Genomic DNA, 24,242 nt, shown 5'->3' with positions numbered 1-24,242 from the left:
ATTGATAATTATACAGTCAGTGTGCTTTCTATGAAGCCCATTGCATTTGTCTGTCATTTTTTCTTTCCTCTGCATTTTCATGCCTTCTCTTTTCCGCTACCGCTCACACATTCTTTATCTTCCCTATTATTTTTTTCTTTACTTTCTTTCTCTCTTTCGCCCGCTCCAATAAATAGAGTTTCCCGAAATTCTTAGTTCCGTGAGTGTTCCCATTTGTGTTTCGAATGAAAATGAGAAAGATTTTCGAATTCTTTTTTTTTTGTGTGTGGAGGGAAATACTTTATCATACTTAATTAATCTTCTTCCGGATTATTTAAATTTGAGGTTTTTTTTTTCGGGGATTTTTTTCCTTTGAAAATTGCTCAAGTGTTGACAGCGGTAACAATTTTCTAGTATTTCACTGTCTTATCTAAACATTCGAGTGTGAAAATTGTTAAGTTTAACATTTTTATTGAATATTTACTTTAGAAATTTGCGTCAAAAATTCCAACGGTCAAAATATTTTTGAATTTTCGCATCTTTTGAAAGTTACAGTTTCCTCTTTATTGTTTACAATAGATTACAATTTTCAGGCTTAAAAATCAAAATATACCTTAATTTAATTATTAGATACACAATATTACCTTTAATTTGAAAGAAACTGGTTAAAGGAAGTCGTTTTTGAGTCTTTTCACTCGGAAACTGTCTTAAAATACATTTTTAAGGCTAGAAATAGATAAAAATACCTTAATTTAATTATTAGCTCCACAATATTACCTTTACCTTGAAACAAACAGGTTAAAGTAAGTAATTTCGAGTATTTCTGCTCGATAACCTTCTAAAAATATATAATCTGTTAGCTTAAAGCCTTAAAAATGTCTTGAAAATATCAAAAAATATAACCATAGCATCTATTTCACCCAATTTAAAGTGTTAACTGAAGCATCAAAAGTCTAAATATTATTGTTATCGTAAAGAAATAAGAAACAATCTAAAATATCTGATAAAACAATCATTTTGTTGAATTAGCTTGATTGGTTTAAGACAGATTAAAATAATAAATTAAGAAAAACAAAAGATGTTGCTCGATTTCAATTGTTTATATTTAAGTTTTCTTCTGATTTTGATGATTAAAATGATTTTGTTACATAAATAATGCCTATAAAAATAGAAATATTTCTCAGAGATGAAAATTTCAGATGCTTTGGGGTATTTTGAGATTAATTCGATGGAATTATTGACAGGATTTCAATATCTGGTTCCTAATAAGCTGTAAATTAGAATCATTCTGCTAAGAATGAGTTGAAAGTAATTAAAAGCTGTCAATTTAAAGTTTAATTTTTCATTCCAAATAACATTTAATTTAATTTGATATCCGCATCCAGTTACAAAATTCCAAGAAATTCAGTCAACTGAACTGAACTTTAAACTGAATTAAATTCAAGGAATTTCAATTTTGCATTCATAATGCCAATTCATTCATTCAATCAGACAAGCACCATTAAATAAATAAATGATTTCGAAAACAATTCTCGAATTTCGAGCTTTTTCCTTACTATCTGTAATCTACACCCAAAATTCTCATAACCCCTACCTCCAACATTTTAGTTTGCCAAAATGATAAAACTTAAGAGAATAAAATGAAACTTTTGCTGAGAAAGAATAAAATAAATTCGCTAGTCTATGCTAACATCAGTATGTATACGTATATACTCTATAGTCCATATACACAGACAGAACTTTCGCGAAGAGAAAGAAAAAAAATTCTGCAGGGACGATTCGTTTTCTTCTCGCATTTTGGGCGGAGGGGACAAGCAGAGTTGCAAAACACAGTTAAAAACCGTACAAATTCTTGATAATTTATATGGTTTTTCTTACAAAATTCAGAGTGTGGCTGTCTCAAAAACGACCGTCAATTTTTTTCAAAAAAATATTGTGGTTAAAATTCAAATTTTTTTTGACCGTTACTTCAATTTTTGCTCGTAACGTAAATTTTTATTTTAAAATAAGTTGGGTTCGAAAAGTTCGAATTTTTCGACAATCTAATCAAATTATCAAGAATTTGTACGGTTTTTGCCTGTCACAGATGCCTGTTTTGCAACTCTGGTGACAAGCTTTCATTCACAATATTTTTACTGTTATGCCTTCCTAGAGAAAACAGTAACCTGCCAGACGAATCGAGCTGCGTGTAAAAATGCTGTTAATACATGTACTTTTTTGTATTTGTTGGGTCAGCGATTTTTTGCCTCTTTTTTTATTACATGAAACAGAAATCTGATTAAAGGAAGGTAAAACACAAAAAAAAAATGAAGTTCTTCAAACAGAACAAAAAAATCGACATTTACAGCAAAAAAAGGTTCATACCAAAATATAAATGCAGCAAATCGGAAAATAGAATTGGCAAATAATCGTGCATAAGTGCATGGAAACACAATTTTTATTTTTTTGTGAGCAATTTTCTTTACATAATCTTTGAAAAACAAGTTTTATTTCTGTTTTGGGAATGTATGTCAGCTTGATACGTGAAATTTAGTCAAAGTTTAAACGTGACACAACAATTTTTTAAGTATTTTGTGTATACACAGGATAATTTTACATTTTGTCAATCACTTTTGATGCTTCAAGGTGATTTAAGACAACATTTTCGAGAGAAAACTGTCAAATTTTGTAAATTTTCTTCTCAAATGTCATTTGCCGTCATTTCTGATTTTAAGTATGTTTATTTTTGAGTTAAATTGTTAAGAACATATCAACTGTCATTTAATATTTGAATTGTATTTTAAACTAGAATAAAATAGTTGATTCTCCCCTTTCGTAGTTGCTGACCCCTTCATACTTTAGTTTGTTTTCAATCATCAATTAATCGATCAAATTAATCTTTATCTTCGTCCAGTTATTATTTAGTGACTTATAAGTTCCTTCATTTACAAGTTATAGTTGAACTTCAACTTAATTATTCAGTTTCTTGACTGAAAATTGGTTTCAAAACTAGAACCAAACAAACTAATTTATAATTAATGGAAATTATTGACAAACTCAAAGAATAATTGACCAAAAACACAATTTCTTCATATTCACAGTTTTACCAATCAACAGAAGTCCTTTATAATTCAAAAACTCTATCAACAACCAAATTATCATTCCTTTGTTATGTAAATTGTTGACAAATTTTCAAAATGATTGAACTTTAAATTATTCACAACGAAATATCCAAACAATTTCAAAGCTAACTAAGCGATGCAAAAATTGATGTTTATCCATCAATAACTCTGTTCTGTAACTCAATTTATCACATTTTTCCGAGTACTTTAAAGTTTATTCAACTTTTCCAGAAGAAATCTCATTTTTACTGAATAAGAATCAAATTTCAAATGGTTATTTGAGTAAGTTGAAGCTTTTAATAGCTTTTATACAAGAGTTGTCTGTGTGAAAAGGATAAACAAACAGAGCAAACGAACAATTTCATTTCAAAGTAATCGCAAATATTGTTAAAAACAAGGAAAAACACATAATAAATTTTTAAGCTTTCCCATGCGGTTAGAAGTGGCCTTTTTGGACACTTAATGGATATTTGATTGACAAACAGTCATAAAAATGAGTTTTAAGCTCAAAATTGAGTGCTTTTATTTGATTTGAAAATATTTAAACAAAAAAAAAGTTTCAATTTTGAACAAAAACAATGAAATTTTGAACAAAAATAATGAAATTTTTCTAAAATTTTCCAATGCTTCCTTTTTGCGCTATAAAAATACACAAGTCACAACTTTATCTGCTCTATTTTATTCATAAAATGACCTTTTTGAACGAAAAACTTTTCATAATTACTCTTTATGTTGTTATCTTTATAAATAATTGAAAACTATCCCTTCCATATACATGTTGTATGCTGTATATGATTCAAACTTGAATTATTTATCTTGAGCTGTTCCATACGAGTTCATATGGAGAAAAACATTAAAAATTGACCTTAATGTTTACGGAACCAAATCACAAATTGGTGTTTTTAAGGACGTCGTTCAGAAGTGATATCGGGAATTTAAGGTTAAGTGCCAACATCCGAAAATATAGGTCAATTTGAGAAGTGGGGAGTGTCTTAAAAAAGGATAACAAGGCAAGCTTTTGGGGAAAATGGCTAGTTTTTTCCGATCGGAACATGACGGTCAAATGGTGTCCACGTGGCGACCACGTGGCAAACCGCATGGCAACCACATGGCAATTATTTAATGAGTAGAGTCAATTTGAGTCGACTTTTCAATACAAAATCTGAGTCAATTTCGTCTATCAAAATTGTGTGAGTTTTCGATAGACGTAACTTACGAAAACCCCCAAACACATCCTGCAAAATTTGAATACTGCATGTCAAATTAGACACAAAACAAGGCAACAAATTCCTTATCTTACGAGAAACACGCTTGAACAACATTACATTTCCAAAATGTAAAGGAATCAGTTATAACCTCAAAAAAATACATAACCTCAAAGTAAGCTGTGAAGAAAGGATTCCAAAACTTTTTTCCTTTTTTTTCTCCTTCCGATAAACTTTTCCTTTTTATTGATAAAACAAAAAAAAAAATAATGAACCTTCCTCGAAAAAAATCATCTCGAGAATGAAAAGGAACAAAAAAAAGCTTTTGTGTCGCCCGACAAAATTATGATAACGATCTAGACTTTGATGAGATTTTCCGCTTTCACTTTCTTTATTACTTTATGTCGTTTACATAAAAAAAGCCAAAGCCAAATGTATTTGAATATGACATGCACATAAAATGTGACGATTGTGAGTAGAAAATGAGGAGCTATTATGAATTGTTGGGGGTTTTGAAGGAAGTAAGCGCAGTTGAGACTTGGTTTTTTTTGATCTAAGTCTTGTTCCTACATTCTTCTTGTTCAAAGTTGCAAAACTGGCAACTACTAACGCCACCAAAACCGTACAATTTTTTGATAATTTGTATGGTTTTACACAATATAGGCATCTATCGCCGGCCAAACCGTACAATTTCGTAATAATGTTTATGCTCTTCTTACAAAACCATACAAATTATCAAGAATTTGTACGGTTTTTACCCGTGACAGGTGTATCCTCTTTTGCAATTGTTTTCTTATTAAACTGACAGAAAAAGTGGAATTCTGAAATACGGATTCCTAGTGGGACTCGAACTCAGGTCCTACGATTTTCGGTCACATGCTCCTACCACTAAGCTATCGGGAGCTCTTCGACTATATATGGCCAAGTGACATATTTAAATTATACATTTTCTGTACTTAATGCATTCACAATTATACCAACCATTAAAAATCCATTACTAGAATCCAATTCCAACACTTCTGGCATTCATGCTCTCCAACACCAATTCCAACACCTCATGCTCAATTTGTATTGTTACACAACTTAAGATTCGTCTCAATCCTTTCAAACGACAACTTTAAGCTTTAAAAAGCTCTTTTAGTAGCATTAACTGACAAATTAAGTATGCTGTCTTTAAGATGTTTTAGTAATCGTGTTAATGGCGATTTCATGACCGAGTAATGAGATATAAGAAGCAATGTGCAATATATATGTATGGATTTTAAATCCGTAGGGATTTTGAGATGTCGTTTACATATTAGCTAATGCTTGGTTAATGCGGTTGTGATACGGTCTTAGTCCAGACAGAGTCAGGTTGATGTCAGATGTACAGCTTCTTCTACGCTTACGTTTTTGACCAATTTCTTTAATTCAACGCTCTAATTTTGTATAGATCTTGTACATTAAGCAGTCAAAGAATTTAAATTTTCGAAAAACCGGATTTGAACCGATACTTCTTTGAAATCATTCAGATTTAAACCAAGCGCCTTGCTAGTAATCAGAGATCAGATTTAAACCAAGCAACTTGCTATTTCCACTACAGAGACAGTTGAATGATTAAGAAACTTCATTAGAAATTAGCCAAACTAGCCCGAAAGACCTTTGCTAGTTCAGCCGCATTCACAGTGGATAATTTTTGTCAATCATTTATTTGCGTGAATTCTTGAGGTTCAGCTTATTAGAACTTTTTTCAATATCTATGTAATTAAAATTCTGAAAATAAATTATGATCATCTCAAAAATTGCTGATTTCACATTTTCATGGAAGTTTTTGATGAAATTTTTCTCGGAAAATTGATAAAAAAAAAATGGAAAAACTTTTCCAATAAGATCGAAAACTAATAAAATTCTTAGAATTTGCTTCCAAATTGAAATGAAAAATTTTCAGAACAAAATTCACAAAAAAATGAAGTTTGTTTTTGGTTTTAGAGCAGTTGTGGACAACCTGTGTGCTTCGGCACATTGGTGTCTCTAACAGGCAAAGAGCATGCGTTCATTGTACAGAAATACCTCTACGGTACCTAAAAGCGGTTTCTCAGCCTGTAATGATATAAAAGCTGCCAAAAATGTTTCGAAAATGCCTTATGCTGTCGATGGAAGCTTGCCCAGCAACCATTATGCCACGGCACACAGTGATAAAACTTTAGGAAATGGCATGAATCGTGTGCCGAATGTGGTTCAAGTCGAAGCTTACGACAAAGGTATCCCTCGAAAAACTAAAGGTTGCCCACCACTGCTTTAGAGACTTGAAAAAACTTCCACAAAATAAAACGTCAAACTGCCAATTTCAGTCCAATTTATCTCAAAAATTTCGACCCAAAATGTAGCATCATAAAATGCAGAGTTATTTGGAATGGGACACAAATATATAAATGACATTGTATAATTTCTCGTCCAATGTTCTCTCATTCCTTGAACTTTATGAAAAATATTATTATTATTTTCTCATACCAAATATTGATATAAATGAGACAGGAAATGATTATTGTAATGAGCATTTTTTGCGTTTATCATGAAATTATTTGACATTTTGTACGTCCTTAATTACATTTTGTGGTTGCTACAATGTAGTAATTTTTTTTTATAAAAATAGACTTAATTAAATAAAATAGAAAAGAAAAACTCTTTTTTATGTTCGTCGTAATTGATTGTTAGTCAACCACACACACGTAACCTTTGAGTCATTGTAGTCCAGGGGTGGGCAACCTTTGTGTCGCGGCCTAATAATGAACTGCCAAAATTAATGAGAATTGACATGAATTGTATGTCGTGTACGGTTTCGGTCGAAGCTTACTATCAAGGTGTGCCGCGAAAAATAAAAGGTTGTCCACCATTGCTCTGTACCAGGGGTAGGCAATCTGTGTGCCGCGGTACACCTTGGAGGTAAGCCTCGATCAAAACCGTACATGGCATACGGTTCATAGCATTTTTAAAAGATTCACCACTTGTGTGACGTGGCTTATAGGTTGTCTGGCATGCCTCGATCGAAACCATACACGATATACGGTTAATGACATGAACCGATAGTATCGGTTTCAAACCAGCATGTCGCGGTGCAAAGGCTGCCTGGTAAGCCTTGATCGAAACAGTATTCGACATACAGTCATACAGTTCATGGTACCGCGGCACAAAGGTTGACCACACCTGTTCCAAACAATACAGGTAGAGAATGATGCTGCAAAGCATGTGTGTGTCTCATTCATCATTCACCACAAAAGTTTTTTTTTTCCCAAATTGCTTTGTTTAAGGAACTTGTCTAAATATATAAATATATTCATGAATTATGTATTATTATTGATTTTGGAGATGAACATTTATGTAAATTTATAAACAACTAGAAGACTCACCAGACTTGAAACAGAGTAATGCTCAGCTTTTTGGGGAGCTGTTTATGCAAAATTATGGAATTTTGGCTGCTAAATGACGTGAATATATCCTGTTCTACTTTCTGTCTCGACTTTATTTTTATAGTTGAATTAATGTTAAAGGCCTGATTCTAATGTTGATGATGACTATGACAAAAAAACTTGAGGATAACCTAGATAATTAATTGTCTGTAAGGAATTGAAGATGATTTCATTCAGAATTTTGGTAAAAACAATTTAAAATTGAATTTAATCAGTTGTTTTTGGTTTGAAATCGTCTAACGGAAATGCAAATTTTCAATTTTATACAATTCTGAGTAGTGACAAGCCCCTTTTTGTTGTTGTTGTGAATTTCAAGCAAATTGTTAGTTTAGTTTCAAAATACAATCAATTAGCATACAAAAGTACCTTAATTTAATTATTAGATCACTAAACAAGCTTTATCGCAAGTCTAGGTTAGACATTAATTACAAAAGCTTCAATTAATACTGATTTTTACATCATAAACCATCAAATTTCTATTTTTAACTAAATTTTCCAACAATTTGACCATTCCATAAAAGCTTTTAATCATTCAATGGTTCTAAACTTAAATCCAACAACATTCGTACCAATTCATCAGTCTTAACACATGCAATCATAACTAAAACAGCATATGCAATAGCTGCAAGCAAAACTCAATCTCAAAGACATTCTTCAAATGTTTTTTTCTCAATAAATCTTGCAACAAACCACTTCAAAGCTCAATGAAGTCATAAACAAGCCTAAGAGACTTGTGCAACATCATAAATCAATTTCCACGAGTACTTTTTTTTTTGCAACATTTTGATACACTTAGTCTGACTTTGAAGGATGTTGAGTGATTTTTATTTATGCAAAAGGAAAAAAAAATGATTTTTTTAAGCAGCTTAAGTGTCTTCATGTGTTGCCTTATTTAGGTGGAATATATAAGCTCATAATTAATAAGTCTTTGAGATTTTCTTGACAATGGAAAAATTAATGTAATTAATTTAAGGAAAATAATTGAAGGCTTAATGTGAAGGCAATTTGCAGATGATGAATGAAGTTTGGAGTTGTTTGCTGATTACGTTCGCTGTTTTAGTGGGAGGGTGGCAGCTTAAAGTCGATTTTGTATGGAAAAGTTTATTATATTTTTTGAAAATTTTCCCATACCCAGTCTCGAACCCATGATCGCCGGATCGATGCTGCAGTAATTATATTCAGAAGTTCTAAACCATTCCGCCACCGAGCCACTTCCTACTCAATACTCATTACTGCAGCAATTTTACTTTCTCTTATACAAAAAATAATATTCCGTCCTCAATTTTATGTCATTTAAGGAAAATTGAAAAATTATTTTTAGAACCATTCCTTATGTGCTCATAAAAAATGCTTTTAAATCCACAAAATGTACATAAAATAATGCGTGTATAATGATTGATTATGTAATGTTCCATCCAAAAATACATAATTTTTTGTGAGAGTGAAAACATGTCTTATGTATTTTAATAATTAAGTAAGTCACGCCAACGATTTCATATTATTAAATTTTCATATTTTTTTCTTACCCAGGTGCGCTTTATACAGTCAAATCAAATCAAAAAAAGGAAACAAAGTACGGAGCCAGTGAAGCAAGCTCTCAACAAGATTCTCAGTAATAAATGTTGTTTTTATAAATGTGAAGGTAGTGATAACTCTCAAAAAATATTCATAAGAACCTCTCATGTGAGTGATAACTGTCAAGTTGAATAGACTTTACCATACCTTAAGTACGGGAACTTGTCAAGTCGCTGAAAGAACATTTAAAAACATTAAAAATTGTACAATAAACCACTTTGTGCTAAACAATTAATTGAATAAGAAGGAGGATGAAAACGAAAACTTTAGAGGAAACAGAGACGGAAACAAATGAATCATATACAATAACTAGCACGATCAATAAGCAAATAAATAAATTTATGACGCCACCGTGTGATTTATTGACATGGAGGGACATGCCGAGTCATCTTCGATTCAATCCTTATGTGCATACAGGTAATAAATTTTTTGGACATGGATTTAGGGGATCGTTGATTTGTTACGTAACGCAATAATGAATTAAGTCGCTTGGCTTGAAGGTGAATTAAGTCAAGTTGACTTGAGTAAAGTTAACTTGAGTCGAGTTGACTTGAATCGACTTGACTTGAGCTGAGTTGATTTGAGTTGAGTTGACTTGAGTAAAGTTGCCTTGAATCGAATTGACTTGAGTCGAGTTGACTTGAGCCGAATTGAATTGAGTAGAGCCGTTTTGAGTCGAATTGATTTGAGTCAAGTTGACTCAGGTCTAGTTGATTTGAATCGAGTTGACTTGAGTCTAGTTGACTTGATTCTAGTTGACTTGAGTCTAATTGACTTGAATCTAGTTGACTTGAATCTAGTTGGCTTTAATCGAGTTGAATTGAGTAGAGTTGACTTGAGTCAAGTTGTCTTGAATCGAATTGACTTGAGTCGAGTTGACTTGAGCCGAATTGAATTGAGTAGAGCCGTTTTGAGTCGAATTGATTTGAGTCAAGTTGACTCAGGTCTAGTTGACTTGAATCGAGTTGACTTGAGTCTAGCTGACTTGATTCTAGTTGACTTGAGTCTAATTGACTTGAATCTAGTTGACTTGAATCTAGTTGACTTGAGTCCAGTTGACTTGAGCCGAGTTAACTTGAGTTGAGTTGACTTGAGTCAAGTTGACTTGAGTCTAATAGACTTGAATCGAGTTGACTTGAAGCTGAGTTGATTTGAATTGAGTTGAGTTGACTTGAGCTAAGTTAGCTTGAGTCGAGTTGACTTAAGTCCAGTTGACTTGAGTTGAGTTTTCCAAAAAAACCAATTTTTCACATTACCTAACAAGTGAACAGCCCCATCCTTTATAATATCCACATGAAAATTAATATAAAAAATTTCCTCTTCCTTTTGCCTTCATTTTTGGCACATGACACATACACAAAAATACCTTCATGGATTCAATTATATAAAGGCTACCGGCCATTACAGAATGTCAAAGGATGTATAAACAGTCTCTTTTACATGCACAATGAAACAATAAATATTCTGACTCATGGTAAGTATCCATATACATCAAATGAATTTTAAAGATGATCATGGTATAAGAAAAATAAGAAAATATTTTTTGGGGATGGATACGACGAGCGGTTATGAATAAAATAAATTGAAGAAGCCTTTGGGTTGATGGATGGGTTTAAACGTGTTTTGTTGTAAGTGGAAAAATATCAGTAATCGGAAAGGATATCTTTTGCGATTATGGCTGTAAAAAGAGCATGTGGTGTAGGTTTGAGGTTAGATTGTCGTTTTGGTATGAGATTATGGACTGAAAATGATTTTTAGAGATTTTTAAGTGATCATTTGACTGCTGCCGTCTACAGACTGGCACAATCCAATATCAGGACCATCGGTCTGAATCACATCGGACACTGGTGGTTTCTGGCAGTGGCTTAGTAATAATAATACCTAGCAAATTAGGCCTAGGCACCGAAAAAGCAGTAGTGGCGTAGTGGTTCGAGTGTCAGCCTAACGACCATAACGACCCGGGTTCGATCCCAGGGAAAGTCAAGTCGATTTGTGTATTTGTGACATATAAATTGTGACTAGGTGAATTGGTTTGGTAATAACTTGGATCATGCATCTGTACAGAGTTGGGAAACAGCATTAACATCATGATACAGGCATTTTGACTTCCTAAATGGCCCACAATCAAAAAATTTAAATTTTATCAAATCCAAATTCCTCAAATTACCAGTATTAGAGTAACCAGACTAGACAAAACCACAACAAGATCAAGGACATTCAGCATAAATACCGACTAGCAATTTCCTATCCACTAAAGCTCTTAAAAAGCACATACACATATCAATCCCACGCAATTTATGCAAAAAAACCTTTTTTCTTATACAAACATGTCATTCATTGATAATAAGCCTCCACTGTCAGTCCTTCCTACCAATCACTAATCATTTTTGAAAAATTTTCTTTATATCCTCTCATATTTTGGCTACATAGCATGAATATTGGATTTTGAGTGACGAAAAAGCTTCAAATTTATGCTCACTCGGCACAATGAATCCTTAAATGTCAAGAGCAACAAAAAAAAATTTATGCCATTTGATTTTTCATGAGCACATCATGGAGATGAAAAAAAAAATATTTTTCTTTATTCATTGACAAAAAATGGAAATTTTTTCTAGTTTTATGGGCAAAAAAAAAATCACAATTTGAATACACAATGAATTTTGGCTATAATACATGAAATTGCTTTAAAGGATATACAATAAGACAATTTTTTCGTTTAAATTCCTTCCTTTTTTGTGCCTCGGTAGACGAAAGTATATTTTTTGTCGTCGTTCATGCTTACTGATAAAGGAATATAATGGGATGAATGCATAAATGATACCTTTGGGGTATTAGAGTGTCCTATAATCTCAGACAGACCTCGAAATCGAGATGACTTCAGTCATCTGTTCCAGCATTGTCAAAACTTGGAAAGCACTCCCGTCAAAGTCTAATTTAATAGCTAAAATGACCCAAAAGTAAGCAAACCCATCTGGATTTAACGATGACAACCAAAGCCCGTAAAGAACTTGACATAGAAAAAATAGAAACACAAAACTAAGACAGAATGACAATTTCTAAAAAATTGACAATAAAACCTTCCTGCTATCAGTACTAAGAAGATATAGCTGCAATAACACATATTTCACACACATTCTCATTACCCTATCCCAAAAAACTCTATAAAACTAAACTTAATATTAACATTTTAACACCCACCATGAAACTTTCACTACATTGGTCTACAAAATTTCTTAACATGATCAAAATCATTGCCTCAATACGTGACATATTACTAGAAATTTGCCAAAAAACCTAAGCACATCAATATCATTCTCACGAACTTTATCTTTGATCTCTAACAAATTCAATTTACGACATCGTACATGACATAATATTCTTTTTATAGTCCATTTAAGCTTACAAATATTTTGACCCAATTTACAGTGAAAAAGACAAATAGACATAATATAAAGCCTATCATCAACTCGAATAGGCGATAGAATTTACGATAACAATTTGTAAAACGATTAAACTTTATTCAAATTAGATTTATATAGTCGCTGACTGATAATATAAACATCCACTTTCATTTCATTTGATTTTTATCTACGAACAAAGTATTTTTTGTATGTTTGCTGTGTCGAGAATGTTCTGTAGCGTTTTAAAGGGGGAATTGGTGAGTGATGTGTAGAGTTTGTGAGAGAGATGATGGTGCTGGAGATGCGTTTTTGGGTATAATATCGAAAAGCAATTGTAAAGCATTTGGAAAGCACATAGAAAGCACACAGTACAGAAATAGCCGAAAATTTTTAACCAGACTTTACTTTAGCTTGAGCTTCGATCTTTAGTATTAACTCAACTCAATTTGTAATGAGTTTGAATTTTTTTCAAAAACTTAAACTCAATTTCAAAAAAAAAAAAAACTCAAACTTCAAATTCAACTCAACGAAAAGTGAGTTTATTTTTGAGTTTTGATTTAACTCACCCACCCTGCCAATAACCACTGAAGTATCTAAAATCTAATCAATTTTAATAAATTCTCATCAAATTCACCTTCTACCAAAAAATCCATATCCTTCCCCTAACAGAAAAATCAATTTTCATTCATAAATATTCATTATCAAGACTATCAGGATTGGCTTAACAACATCCTCAATTGAGTATTTATATCGATCAGACGAAAAATCTCAACCATCATAATTTCGTATTAATATTCGCTCAAGTGCTCCATTATGTCCCCATAAAGGAAGGCATTTTCATGCTTTTGTATTGTATTCTACTGTATTGTTAAGTAAATAGATGGAAATTTGCTTAATCTTAAATAAATAAAAATTATCCTAATTTCATTTACGTTTTTTTGGGCGGGAGTCTCTGTGCTCAAATAAAGGAGCATTAACGTTTGTTTGTTAGACTCTGTTGTGGGTAACTTGTGTGTCGTGGCACATTAGTGAACCGTTAAGAATTCTTGCAAATGCTATGAACCGTATGCCGTTACGGTCCAGGAGTTGGTTTCTTAAATTTCTCGGGGTGTCCTGCCCTACCCCTCATTCGGAATATCCTGCCATATCCTACCCTGAATATGCGGTTCTACCCTACCCTATCCGAAACATCCTACCCTACCTTACATGGGATATCCTACCCTACTCTAACCGAGATATCCTACCTTACTCTACCGGGATATCCAACCTTACTCTACCCAGGATCTTACTCTACCCTACCAGAAATATACTACCCTAGCTTACCCGACACGGAATATCCTACCATACCCCGAGTATTCTAAACTACTCTACACGGAATATCCTACCCTATTCTACCCAAAATATGCTACCTAAGCTTATCCGACCCGGAATGTTCTATCCTACCCTAACCGGGATATCCTACCATACAAGCATTGGCAGGGCTTTATTGAACCACCATCTCTCCTTCTCCATCAGCCAATGGTGACCCAGGATAGTGTGAGGTGGAGTCCTGCCTACCTAAGCAGGGTCCCTATTAGGGTAGGGTAGGGTAAGATATCCCGGATAGGTTTAGAAACCGGCCTCTAGACATACCACAAAGATGTTCCTCTAAAAATAAAAGATTGCCCATCACTGTTTTAACTTAAAAGCCTTTACATAAAGCTTGATATAGAGGATGGTTTACTCTATCCATTATGATAATTTATTTATAAATAAATAGCATGACATTAATCTTAGATAGACATTCATACAAGTATAATAATGTATGAATTATCAATTACTTACAGCCATAAAAGCGGATAAAAAGGTCTAGGATAATATTAATTATTAAATTCATGAATCTCAGTCAGACTGATATGATGTATAAATATTTGTGGCTGTACAAACTCAATTCGGTCTAATTTGATTTTTTTCTCTTTTTTTGTTGGCTGAAGTACTGCAATCTTGAGCCACTCACTCAATCCAATTCACTTTATCTTCATATATTTCTTGCACGTTCAGATCAATCTTTGTGATCCCTTCAAATTTGATTACTTCAACCCTTATTCAATTTACTAATCAAGATAATTTTCAAGAGTAATTTTCAGTTCAGCATCAGGGATGTAGGAAGAGATTTTGTTTGGATTGGCAAAATTTAGAGGAGTTTTTGAGATTTTTGGGAATGAAAACTTAGAAAATTGAGGATTTTTCCAAAAGGGGATGATGGGGGGTTGATCCCTAAATTACCCATCTCTCCATCCTTCCACTTGAATAAGCTTCAGCTCAGCATTGAATTCTGTACCGATTTCTTTGAATCAGGAGTTGTTTGGATAATGTGGATTGGTTGACCCCCAAATCTTCCCTCAACACGCCTTATATTAGCCTAGAACTCTGGATCGATCCATCTGGAAAAGGAGAGGGTTAACCCCCAAATCTCTCTTATTCCTGAATACACCCATTCTCCGCATGAACTCTGTATCAATGCTTTTGGATCAGAAGTTGCTAAGATAGTGAGGAGGGTATGTGAGGTTGACCCCAAATATATCCTTCCCCTTTAACACGTCCCCATGTTATCCTTGAACTCCGTATCGATCCCTTTGGATCGGGAGGGGGTTGATCCCCAAATGGGAGTGGATCATCTGGCAGAAACTAATCCACGGAATTTGTGGAAATCATGGAATCGATGGAAAAATTTATGGAAATCAAGAAATTTAAAGATTTTTTGGTGTAATCAATGGAATCCATGGAATTTTTCATGGAATCCATAAATTCTGTCAGATGATCCGAACTCCCCCAAATCCCCCCATCCCTAAATGCGTCCTATCCCAACCTTGAACTCTGTATCGATCCCTTTGGATCAAAAGTTGCTTATTTAATCCAAAATACTTAGAATTGACTAATTTAGAAACCTTTTGCCTTTCTACAAACTAATCTATAAGCCATATACTTACAATATTGGCATAGCTTCAAATGTAACGTAATATCCAAACCATTCTTTTATCTATCGACATCCATGGGATATTGAGAGAATCTCATTTTTCATACTAAATGTACGAAAATTGATCTAAAAGTTCAATTTTTAACCTTTAAACCTATCAAATATCATCAGATAAATGTTATACCTAATACAGTAATTACGAAGCTGTTTCAGTATCATCAATTAATTTTTTTTTGGGTTTTATGAGATGTTGAAATAAAAGTTGTTGGAATTATGAGGATCAAAAGAATTCACAGTCTTATTTTATGGGCAAATGAATTTAATTTGAAGATTATTAATTTATGAGATTATTTGCGTCTATTAAATTTACGCGATTTGAATTTATTATTTGTGGCAAGGCACTGACTTTTATTAGAGAATTGTAAAAATTACGCAAAATTTTTCATAATTTTGTTTAAAAATTGGATAAAATTTAGCAATTTTCACAATTTTAAGAATTTTTAGAGCTATTTAAATGATAAAGTGTCCGCGATGGATCCGTAGTCTGAATGTTAAACAGAAAAGTCTTACCCGAGTGGACAAAAATACGTTGATGACTAGTTAATGTCCAGTTGATGTCTAGTTCTAACATTTTTTGGTCCATTTGTGCCCAAAAAGTATCCCAATGTCGGCGTGACTATTGCGTGGAGCTTTGTCTATTTCGAGGAGCCTTGCCTATGTCATGGAGCGTTATCTATGTCATGGGTATTTCGGTTCTATGTCTTTCCAGATTCTACAAATCGTACAAACTCTGCTCTAGGTTGTAAGCTAAACGGACCTAGGACTTTATATAAAATTCAACATTGACTGCATGACCAATCACAAGTTGAGACTTCCAAGGATAGTCTGTGTTGTATTTTTGCTAATGACTTGAAATTTGGCTTCTTGTTAGAGGTAAGATAGTATTATAGGTTTTGGAACTAGGATAATTAACGACACTTGATTTGTGGTGAGGTTTCAGGAGCCTCTTGGACAATGCTGCACTTGGTATTGGCAAGTGGTAGCCAGCAGAAGAGCTAGTTTTAGTTCATATCAATGGGAGGTTATGGACCACAATTGATCTTTACGATTATTGAAGTAAGTTAGTAAGGAGCGGTGAAATGGCATCAGTGGATTAAATGATAGAGTTTTAGCCTTATGTGTCACTGAACCTGGGTTCAATCCCAGGTCATGTCTAATTTTCGAAGATATTTTTCGATATCACAGTTCTAGTTACGAAGCTCGGTTCGTGTACTGGGTGCAGTTTTGGAGTCTTTGTCAAATTCCTGTCAAATGTCCAACATAAATCCATTTCTGGCATAACCATTAAATTCTAACAGAAAAAGCCCCCACTAAATAGTCTTAAGTGTAAACATTTAAGTCACAAAAAAAGACATAACCGCAACACGAGTAGCAAAAGTGATCGAACACCCAAAAATATTTGAGTGGGTATAAAAGTCATCTATTTATAAAATGTCAATAAACATCTTCACAGTGGCCACGTGAATCAAATAAAATAATTTTTTATACCACGCTTCATCGATGGATCAGCTTATTATTTATCATAAACATATCAACGGAAGAAGAAGGCACACAAAAAAAAATAGTAAAATAATTAATTAATTAATGAGAGAAACTTGTCGGGTGAGAGAGAGATGGAAATAAAGGCTTGGATATACATATATAATATTATAATTTGCTTTTAAGTGCCTCACCTCCATTAAATATTGATAAAATTTTGTCGCTTGATGTTGACGTTAAACAGATAGGATGTTAATATCGAACCCCCTTGTGAAAAAAGGAAGTGTTCATTTTAATTTTATATATTGATTAATTTTTCAATGAATCCTACGGAACAGAAAGGGTTCAATAAAGTACACAAATCAAATATTTAAGACTTTTTTTTGTGTTAATTTTGTTGTTAAATATTTATTATAGAAAGACTTTTTGTTGTGTAGGGAACGTGTGACAGACGTTTACAGCAGTGGAGGGCAACCTTTTATTTTTTGCGGTGCATGTTAATGTTAAAATTCGATCGAAACCGGACACGACAAACGATTCATGACATTTTTAAACATTTTTGGACTATAAACTATAGTCGGGGCACATAGGTTGTTCACCACAATAAAAGTCAAATTGTTGAAGTTTGTTAAAGAGTGTAGGCAAGTTTGAAACCTCTTCATGCATAGCTCTTATCTTTTAGAGCCTAAATAAGGAGTGAGCAACCTACTTCGTGCCATGGCATACTTCAGCTCTAGTGCTTTTGAGGCACACCAGTATTTCGCATCATTCTTGTTTCCAATTATTGAAATAATCAGTGGTGGGCAACCTTTTAAGTTCCACGGCTCATTTCTGTGTATTTAAGGTACATCAGTGTTGATTACGGCATTCACGTCTGCATTCAAGCCTCGACCAAAACCGTAAAAGTTTGGCGGCACACACATGTTGCCCACCACTGGGATAAATAAAATTCTACTGATACTCATAGAGAGTCCATAGGAAAATGATCCATTTAGACTAGGGTTTTCAATCCCGGGATCCCGAGTACCGAGATCCCGGGATTGAAATCTCTAATTAAGACATTCTACTCCCATATCTTTCCCGAACAGCATTATGTTACCAGAATATTGGGCACAGAAGCGTGATGGTCAACGTTGATGGGCAAGAACTTCAATTTTCTAGAATTTTTCTTGAAATATCCAAAATTTTCCCAAACTTTTGCAATCTTATCAAAAAGTTTCTGCATGTTCCCCTGCAAGTGTATCGTTACGTCGTCGTCTTGCTAGTAAGATCCAAAGTTGCCCTGTTCACTGAGACGGCTAATTTTGATACAAATTTATGGCAAATTATGCAGTTTATCGAACAGACAAGACACATGTTCATGAATATACTCACAGAATAGAGCATGCTCAATTAAATTGATTAAGTTTACTCATGAGTACATTCATTACAGTGAGTATGCTCACTGTTTATTAGTGATTGTGTTCTTCAGCTTCCATAAACACCAAATAACTTCTACACAACCCCTTTCAGCGACAAAAAAAAACAACGGAAGTTTACACATACAAGCAAAAATTTATTCACTGACAAACTTTATTGAATTTATAGGCTTCATTTAAGAAAGCACAAAAGAACATTTTTCCACATAATTTATATTCTTCTGTGTGTATCGTAATAATAAAGTCATTAGATATTTATGTAAAACAGCGAAGGAAATCGATAAGCATACGCAAAAGCTCACGAGATTCTATTTTTCCTATGAAAAAAAGTTATGCTGCTTGGGTAAAATTAGAAATATTTCCAAGAACAGTCTGGAATTTGAGGATAATTGATTATTATGGCTTTTTCATTCATAGAGGACTTAAAGCATGTAAACCTGAATATTAATTGTACTTGTGTTACTAAGGAACTTCCAAAAAACTAGCAATGCTTTGCTTCCTTTAATAATTTTACTTTTGTGTCGCATAAATTTAATCTACGCAACAGCATGTTGCCATCTAGAAGACATTTTCGGTTGGGGTTCAATGCTTTCATAGTTTTGGTTCCAAATAAATTTATTTCGTTAATAATGCTGGAGTCTGTAAGCATTTTCACATGTGCTTTCCATATATTACGAATCTAATGCTTTGCAGTGTCGTAACGAGAAAATCGGATACTTGATATACTTCAATTAAAGTGATATAGAAAATTGAAAAGCTAACTCCAACACAATATATTTACAAAGACTTCCATGACTACTGTTGTTGAATATTCTAGAAGATATATCAAAGCTTCTTTGAGTGCGGGATTCACAATGCTTTTGATGATATTTCTAGAAAGTATCATGCCCCGAGTTGTACATTGTAGTTGTTATAGCGGCACATTGTAGTCGTTAGAGCGGAACATCATTGTCGCTACGACAGTGTTGTCCAAACTCCGTGCCGCGGCACCAAATGCTTTGGAACAACCATGAACTGCAGGGAATTCGGTCATGGTCTACCACCAAGGTGTGCCGTGGCAAAACAAAGTTTGGACAACATCCGAAGAGGTCAAGATCAAGCTTTCACTGTACATGGCTACAGTAATGTTACTATGGCTCCGACTAAAGGCCGCTTGGTGACTGTTCGGGACATTCTTGAAAAATCTCTCTTAAAAAACTTTTACATCCTCTTCAATATTCCAACGTCAAGTCCTTAAATATTTGTTTGACTTCCTTAGAACAATCAATTCTATTTTTGGTACTGACTAATGCATCTCAAACATAACGTCACATGTTGTCTGATTTTGACACTGATGGAATTTGTATCATAAAAGACAGTGATAAGATGATGGCTGAATTTGGGCTTTCTTTTATCAATAAAAATACAAGATTGATAATCTATTCTCAGAAAATCCATAGAAAACTGGCTTAGGAGATGCTTATCGAATTGTATGACGAGAAAATAAGGTTTTGTGGATGTTATTGGCAACTCCGAATAGGACAAAATAGTTAATCGATCGATAATATGGCCATAGGTCGGCATGAATCTGACTTGGAACCTAGCATCCAACTCCTTGCTTGAATTAGAGCTCGAAGTCGACTTTTCACTACGAAATCCGAGTTAGACTTTGGACAGACTAAGCCGACTAGGTTTCGAACTTTGAATCAATTAAACGACTTGTGCTAATCGGAATCAACGTTTAAAAAATGATACAGCAATTGAAATACATCCAATTTAACTGATGTTTTCTCCATAAATTCGCACCCACACAACACTTCCTCTAACGACGAAATTTAATCAGAATTCAATTCATGCTTGTCATTATTGTAATGGAAAACTTCTGTTCAATTTCAATTACTGTAAAGTAGTCCTTAATATGATATTTTTTAAGAATTTGTAAGGAAAAATGTTAAAGATTTATTTTGAATTGATCTGTCAGACACAGATACTTAAGATTGTATGAAGATCTAGTGATTTCTTATCTTCTGGAATTGCCGCATTTAGAGTTCGTTGGAAGCTGGAACTGTCTTTAGATAATTTCTGTCAGTTTCTAATTCCGAGGAATTTTGCTTGCTTTATATGTTGATTTTGGAAATGGTTGATTTGTAAGCCTTACTAGATTGATTTTGGGGCTGCCACCCTCTAGACGAGATATTTTGGACAGAATTTTACTCTATCCTTTAACGTTCTTATTCCAACACATAGCTCAATCTCCAGCGGTATATTTATCGATATCGTCTTTCCCAATCTTCCCTCCTCTTCTCCAACGACAGCTTTATTGTCACTTGGGAATGCTTGCCACTATCCTAAAATAAACAACACCTCAATTCACAAACCCCCCATTACATAACTAGAACGAATGTTAATCGTAATTCTATTTTTATCACCTCAACATGACAAACAAGAATAGCTGTAATAATGTTAATTAAGCCAGTTATTCAAAAAAAGTAATGGATTAAGTTTTAAATTAATGAAAATTGCGTTATCATGTCCGAATTAATTCATTTTCTTCTTAAATTTAAAATAACCTAATTAATATTTCATGAGATACAAAAAAGGGGTTGTACTGATGTGATGTGGATCAGATCAATAAGGAGAGGAGGGTTTGGCTTCCTTTTGGAGACCTTTTAGGCAAATTTTACTCAAATTTGACACAAATCGAATTGATGTGACTAGAAACAACGAAAAAGCATCCAAATCTGGATTGGCTTTTCCTGGAATCGAACCCAGGTCGTTAGGATCCACAGTCCGGCTCTCTAACCACTAAGCCACTGCAGCTTTTTCTCTGCGTTATTGTCAACAGCAATTTACTCACAAAATGTCCCAAATTTCGTTCCAAATTGCCGTAAATGACTAACCCCTGCCATGCCTACCATGCCTTCCATTATACATCATATTCAAATGACCCATAACCTCAAAAAATATGTTAAACAATACTCCCAAGTGAATAATATCCTATAAACATGAAAATTGTTTCAAGCCTACCCGTACTGCATTTACATATCGTATTTCTACATTATCTTCTCTCATTTCTACTTATTATATGTTGTTAATGTAATTAACAGAAAATGTAATGTGAGATACAGTTATTATTTTTTTTTTTGGTGAACTTCTTCCTTTTTTTATGCATTACTATTAAAAAATGTTGTTGTTGTTGTTTTTTCACCAGACGAGATAATCCTTAATCTTGGACTATTTATCTAAAAGAGCTTTTATTATGAAGTAGAGAATGTGCGCGTTGAGATGAATAAAGTCATGTCTTCTTTGCGGTATGTAATGTGATTTTTTGTGGCATTTGGTATGATAAGTGCAGGATGTAGGAATGCCAGAATACTTAGAAAATCCGGTCTGAGGTTTACTTGACTGTAGGCTGAGGATGGATTTAATAAAATCTAGCTTGGATCTTGCTAGGGATAGTCGTGCTGGTCTTGGCCGAGAGTCTTGCTGATCTTAGACGAGAATCTGGTTGGTCTTGGACGAGAATCTGGTTGATTTTGGACGAAAATCTGGTTGATTTTGGACGAGAGTGTGACTGGTCTTGGACGAGAGTCATGCTGGTCTTGGACGAGAGTCATGCTGGTCTTGGACGAGAGTCTTTGCTGGGCTTGGACAAGAGTCTTTGCTGGGCTTGGACAAGAGTCTTGCTGGGTTTGGACGAGAGTCTTTGCTGGTCTTGGACGAGAGTCTTTGCTGGTCTTGGACGAGAGTCTTTGCTGGTCTTGGACGAGAGTCTTTGCTGGTCTTGGACGAGAGTCTTTGCTGGTCTTGGACGAGAGTCTTGCAGATTTCTACGCCAATTGCCTTTTGGGTGAGCTTTGAATTCTACTTCTGGCATTCAAGCATCAACTAGCTTTAACTCCGAAGTACCGAAAAATGACCAACAATTCTGCACATAAGCTTCTTCTCATCCAATGCTTGAAGCAAAATTTCCATATGCAAACGATTAAAAGCATCCAAAATATGCAAAAGCAAATATGTAATCAAAATATTTTTAAGATTTACCCAAAAATATCCATCCAAATGGCCAACGAAAATCTTCTCGAAAATGGAAATAAATCCCAGCACATGCCATAATAAAAGATCCATTCAAATGGACGACAATTGCTATTTTTTTCTGCTTGAGATAATTCTGATACCGACGGGGATAGAAAAAAAATCTACTGACGCAATGATTAATTATTCTCTTTCCATTCTGACATGCATTAACTTTTTTTTTTGCTGTATGTATAATAAATTCTCATCTTGTTCAAAAAGACTTAATCTGACTACAAATCAGTTAGATTGTCCAGAATGAAGGTTGTTTATGAATGACGTCTAGCGCAGTGTTGTCAAAATCTACTTGTGCTACGGCATTCCTTAGTGGTCAATAATCAAGGTCAGACACTACAAAGTACAGGGTTAGATGAAAAGCATTTGATTGTAACCCAAGTTCCAGATATTATGTAGGAGCATGGCTTCAATAAGTAAGAAAGTGTGTCGCAGTCCACAGTTTGATCCAGCAGGATTATATCTGGATGTATCTACCGATTTCTGCTAAAGTTCAATTGTTAAGTGGTATGAGCATTTAGTTCTGCCAATCGAGAAGTGCGAGGTTCGATTCCCACTCTCCCTCATCTCTAGTTCCCTAAATTGATAGCCAAAACCTTTGACATTTGCCATTGATGCTTCATAACTTGACGATTATTTTTAGACATAATCCATTTCAACAGTAGCAGCCTTATATCGATTATTTTATTAAGACATTCCCGCGAGAAAAAAGTGATTCTTCTTACTGAGCTTCTTAACATCTTCTTAAAAATTAAAGAAAGCACACACAAGAAAGTCCTACGCTAAGGGAAAATCTTCTTGATTTTCACACGTTTAAACGCCAAAAAAGCAAGAAGCAACGTAAAGTTGTTGAAAATGTCACTTGAATAACGACGACAAAGATTTATTTTTAAGGCATAATGTCTTATTTTCAGCATTTTTTACGGCATTGTTTGTTGACCACACATTTTGGCACACAAAAATGACCTCGAATCATGAATTATCCACAAAAATATAGCAATGCTGTTTTATTCTTTTATGATAGCCATTCATGTCATGTTATAGGGGATATTTCTTTCACATATAATATAAAATGACATGATTAATGACTAAACGATTTGTTTTCTCTCTCTTACTTACATTCAGGCTTGCTGAAGTTTTGGGATTTGATGGACATGATTTTGTTTTTGGGAAGGAGCTTTGATATTGTTTGAAGATGTAGATTGATTAATTTTGACATTTTTTCAATTGAAGGCACTTAAAAGAATTTTGATGTTGTTGCCACTTGACCATGACTAAGTGTTCATGCTTATGTTCCTTACTATCCACTATTTGGATCTCATTTCCGGTTGTGTAGTATGCAGTCTTTCGAAAGTAATGTATGTCCTTTGCTGAGTAAGCTAGGATAACATCTTGATGACTTCTTAATGACATCTTTAACACACTGTCAACTGTGGCAGAGCATTTCCGAGAGACACAAATGTAGTAGGCTCGCTACAGAGCTTTAAAGGATCCTCTAAACCTTTTTTCAGTTAAATTTCAGGCATCTGGACGCCAAATTATGGCAGCTACTAA

At 33.9% G+C, this 24,242-nt stretch overlaps 1 protein-coding gene across 3 annotated transcripts in view; it reads left to right on the top strand.

The window, feature by feature from the left end:
• Positions 1–24,242, top strand: part of LOC139100554 (progestin and adipoQ receptor family member 4) — a 46,938-nt gene that overhangs the window by 761 nt on the left and 21,935 nt on the right. For all 3 annotated transcript variants that reach the window (XM_070653199.1, XM_070653184.1, XM_070653192.1), the window contains exons 2-3: positions 9,262–9,723; positions 10,697–10,780. In XM_070653199.1, coding sequence (XP_070509300.1) covers positions 9,558–9,723; positions 10,697–10,780 — 250 coding nt within the window. In that variant the 5' untranslated portion in view covers positions 9,262–9,557. The remainder of the gene's footprint in view (positions 1–9,261; positions 9,724–10,696; positions 10,781–24,242) is intronic.

The sequence above is a fragment of the Chironomus tepperi genome, unplaced genomic scaffold (genome assembly GCF_022539635.2).
Source record: "Chironomus tepperi strain 1889 unplaced genomic scaffold, CSIRO-AGI_Ctep_v1 contig_8, whole genome shotgun sequence".
In the NCBI taxonomy this organism is placed as follows: Eukaryota; Metazoa; Arthropoda; class Insecta; order Diptera; family Chironomidae; genus Chironomus; species Chironomus tepperi.
The sequence above is the reverse complement of the archived record's forward strand: the minus strand, read 5'-3'. Positions and strand labels throughout refer to the sequence as shown.